The sequence below is a fragment of the Egretta garzetta genome, unplaced genomic scaffold (genome assembly GCF_000687185.1).
Source record: "Egretta garzetta isolate BGI_Z169 unplaced genomic scaffold, ASM68718v1 scaffold140, whole genome shotgun sequence".
Classification (NCBI taxonomy): Eukaryota; Metazoa; Chordata; class Aves; order Pelecaniformes; family Ardeidae; genus Egretta; species Egretta garzetta.
Genome location: NW_009258376.1, coordinates 796042 through 799608, shown reverse-complemented (window position 1 = coordinate 799608; position 3567 = coordinate 796042). Strand labels below are relative to the sequence as shown.

General features: G+C 54.6%; 1 protein-coding gene across 1 annotated transcript in view; it reads right to left on the bottom strand.

Annotated features, from left to right (window-relative positions):
* Nucleotides 1-18: 18 nt before the first annotated feature.
* The window catches only part of PIGQ (phosphatidylinositol glycan anchor biosynthesis class Q), a 30635-nt gene continuing 27086 nt past the window's right edge, over nucleotides 19-3567 (bottom strand). The window contains exon 10 of the mRNA XM_009639895.2: nucleotides 19-2627. Coding sequence (XP_009638190.1) covers nucleotides 2475-2627 — 153 coding nt within the window. The 3' untranslated portion in view covers nucleotides 19-2474. The remainder of the gene's footprint in view (nucleotides 2628-3567) is intronic.

The following is a 3567-nucleotide window of genomic DNA, read 5'->3' as shown; positions in this document are numbered from 1 at the left end:
GTCTCTGGGGTTTTCAGGTCACTTGGATCCCAAAGGACAGCCACGATTAGGACCCTCATGAGCCTTTTGGTCTCACAGGAAGATTTTAAAAGCCAGGATATTAGGAACATGATTTTCACAAGACCAGAAATAATCAAGTTTTTCACAGCAGTCAGTAACCCAACCTCTGCAGGCAGGGGAGGAAGCAGGGGGAACATCATTCAGTAGCTCCAGTGGAAGCACGAGAGGGAGGCAAAGTGTAAATGTGCTCTGCTGAGTGCCAGGGAAGGATAGGCGTCCGTGACTCTGCCTTCAGCTGAAGTGAGAAACATTATTCCGACCACTCAACTACTAAATGGATCGCAACCTGGAGTTACTCACACCTGGAGTGGAGAGAAATCCTGGGGCACTGATATTCCAAGAGAACACATGAGTTTGAAGTACGAGTACCAGAATTTTAAGCACCGATCACCAAAGAAGAACAAGAACCTCTCTGGTTTCTGCAGCCAGGGACGTCCCACCCGGAGCCTGCGGTGGCAGACGGTGTGGGGGGCCTTTTGCCATGCTGGCTTTCTTCAAAGATGTTCCCTTCTTCCCTGGATGAAGGTAACAGGACATCCTCTCTGGGTAGCAGTGCCCATGTAATACTGCCTGTCTTCACGGTGTCTGTAAGAAAACTGGAAGAACTTGGCAGCTCCCGTGTCTGCCTGCTAAGGAATGTCTGGACCAAGCACCGAGCTTCATTTTCTCCTGATCAAGCCATGACTGAAGGGGCAGTGGCTGCATCACCAGAGGCTTTTAGCAGCTACAGACAACCCAAATATATATGGTGAGGGATGCCTCAAAGCAGCCTATGTTCTCTCTGTGATGGCTCCAAGCACATGGATGAGACATGGGGCTGGGGGAGGAAACTCCTCCCCTCCCAGTGGAGGTGCTGCTGGAAGGCTACCAAAGCCCAGGGCACCTTGCCGTGGCTCCTTGCTGTGGCTCCTTGCCTTGCCTCCACCTACTCCCGCTGGAATATTCAGGCAGCCCTTCCAGAGGGCTCTTCCTCTTCCTCCTCCATCCGTGGTTCCTCGAACCGGGGCAGGATCCAGCACACCTCTCACCGGCCAGCTAACGCCGTCCCCGTGGGCGTGCGAAGCGGCAGCAGGGGTCGGTGACACCGCACCGCTGTTTCAGCTGGGGCAAGAGGAGCTAGCAGCCCTGGCGAAAGCGTACTTTGGGGCAACGATCGTATGCAAACACAACAACAAAGTACCCAAAGGACTCTTGGGCGCGGAGGCACTCTCCCCGAGACACGGAATAGAAGACTCGCATCAAAATGAGTGCACAGCCAGACTGGGACAGCGAAAAACCGAGCGCTGCTGCGCAGTGGAGGTAGTGTTCAAAGCAGGAGAACTCTCCGAAGAGAAGCGTGTCTACGGTTTCAGGGAAAGAAGTGGCTTTAAATGCCTCCTATCTGAGATAACGTGAAAAGCTCCTTGACTATCAGAAAGTGCAAGAGATGAGGCACCACAGGAGGAGGCTCTCACCCGGGCCCTGAGAAACGGGGGGACGTACGGACGCTGTGAGGGGGCGCAGCACACGCTGCTCGAGCTGCGCAGGGAGCCGGGCTGCTGCAGTCCTCCGGCAAACGCGCCCGCCGGGGCTGGACTCCACAAAGCTGCGTTTGCCTTACATCGCCACTAATCAAAGAAGCCCCAAGCCTTGGCAGAGCCCAGAGCTCTCGGCTGCTACGGCTCGCGGCCACGTAAACCCGCGCAGTCTGGGGTCTGAGTGCTCTGCGCTTCAGTGCTGGTGTCAGCTCAGGGCTCCGCTCTCCCCAAAACACCATTTGCTTTTGAAAAAAAAAGTGGATGAGACCACATAGGCACAAACATACAGCGATCTGCGTTTCTGGGCCTCCAGCCCTGCTGCTTCCATGCTTAACACCTCCTCTGGTGCTGCCGTGGGGTCGAGTCCAAGCCCACCCAAAAGGAACAGAATAAATATCCTATGAGCCCAGGGAACACCGCTGTACAGTTTTCAGTGTATGACTCTGCAAGCTGATCCTGCACCTTGGCTTTGACCAACTGGCTTGAAGGCTGAAGCCTAAAAGGTCCAAAATGCCCTTTGGCAGAACGCACCTCAGCATTGTGGCTCCGAACCAGCCGAAGGGCTGTTCCAATACAGCTTCCCTGGAAGGACACACACAGCATCAAACCTTTCGGGAGCTGCTCCCTCGATGACGCTAAATGCTGCTTCCGCGAGGCACTGGTGGGTTTAACCTTTCGCTTCAAAAATAATCATTAGCATATTACACAGCGCAGGGCAAGAGGGAAGGTGAAAAATAATGTTTAAAAATACTTGCCTTTAAAAATTCAGCCCTGCCCACGTTACCAAAATCTCATTAAAGGGATCCAGTGGTTGCTGGCTCTGAGATGCCTTTGGTCCCAAAGCCTTAGGATTCAGTGTGTTTTTCTGACCAAGTCTTTCAAGCTCTTTTGCTGCTTTCAGTCCTGCTTCTCTCCTTTGTGTTTCCAAGGGTAGATTAGCTCTCCAAGGAACAGCTTCTTGCAGAGAGACGTCCAGGAATCCCTAGGGTAACAGCTGTAGGTTGGCAGCCTGTACGTCTGGACCACGCTGCCATATGACAGAGGGTTGATCTGAGGAGAAGAGAGAGGGACACCAGCAATGAAAACGTGTCCTAGTAAGAAACACAGGCGGCTGAGGAGGGCGAGGGCCACTTTTTGCATAGCACTGGCCTCTTAAAACACCGATACTGCTACCCGCAGAGCGCCAAGGTCCCTCTCTGGCTAAAGCTGTTCAGCCTTCTACAACATCCCAAAACATGGACAAATTGACCTTGGCAAGGAGCGTCATTAGAATAATTTTCAAGCAGACACATGCACCAGCAGGATTTGAGGGAGATGCTCGTTACACATGGGTAGCGATTGCGGCCTTGCTCCGTCAGGAGGTGGCAGCGGCTGGAGAGAGGGGGGCATCCCACCACAGACAGCAACGCGCCGTTGGGGTGCACTACGACCCTTCGGAACTGCCCTGCGGGGTGCCGGGTAAGCCGCACCTTTCATGGGCTGCCCGCTTGAATGTGCCAAGCCCTCAGCGATGCCTCAAGCTAAACCTGATACCACCTGATAGCCACCCCGGGGGATGGAGCCCTGGAAGAACAGGGTGCCTACCGCAATGCCACGCAGGGCTGCTCATTACCATCTTAAATTAAGTCTCTCTGGCTGAGTTCATCTTTTTAAATTTGATTTCAATCACCATCCCAAGAATCACAGAATCCCAGCACGGCCAGGGCTGGCAGGGCCCTTGGGAGCTCACCCAGTGCCACCCCCCTGCCCAAGCAGGCTCACCCAGAGCAGGGGGCACAGGACAGCGGCCAGGCGGGGGTTGAAGATCTCCAGAGAAGGAGACTCCGCAGCCCCCCTGGGCAGCCTGGGCCAGGGCTCGGGCACCCTCACAGTCAACAAGTTCTTCCTCACGTTCAACTGGAACCTCTTCTGCTTCAGTTTGTGCCCATGGCCCCTTGTCCTGGTGCTGGGCACCACTGGGAAGAGTCTGGCTCCGTCCCCGTGACACCTG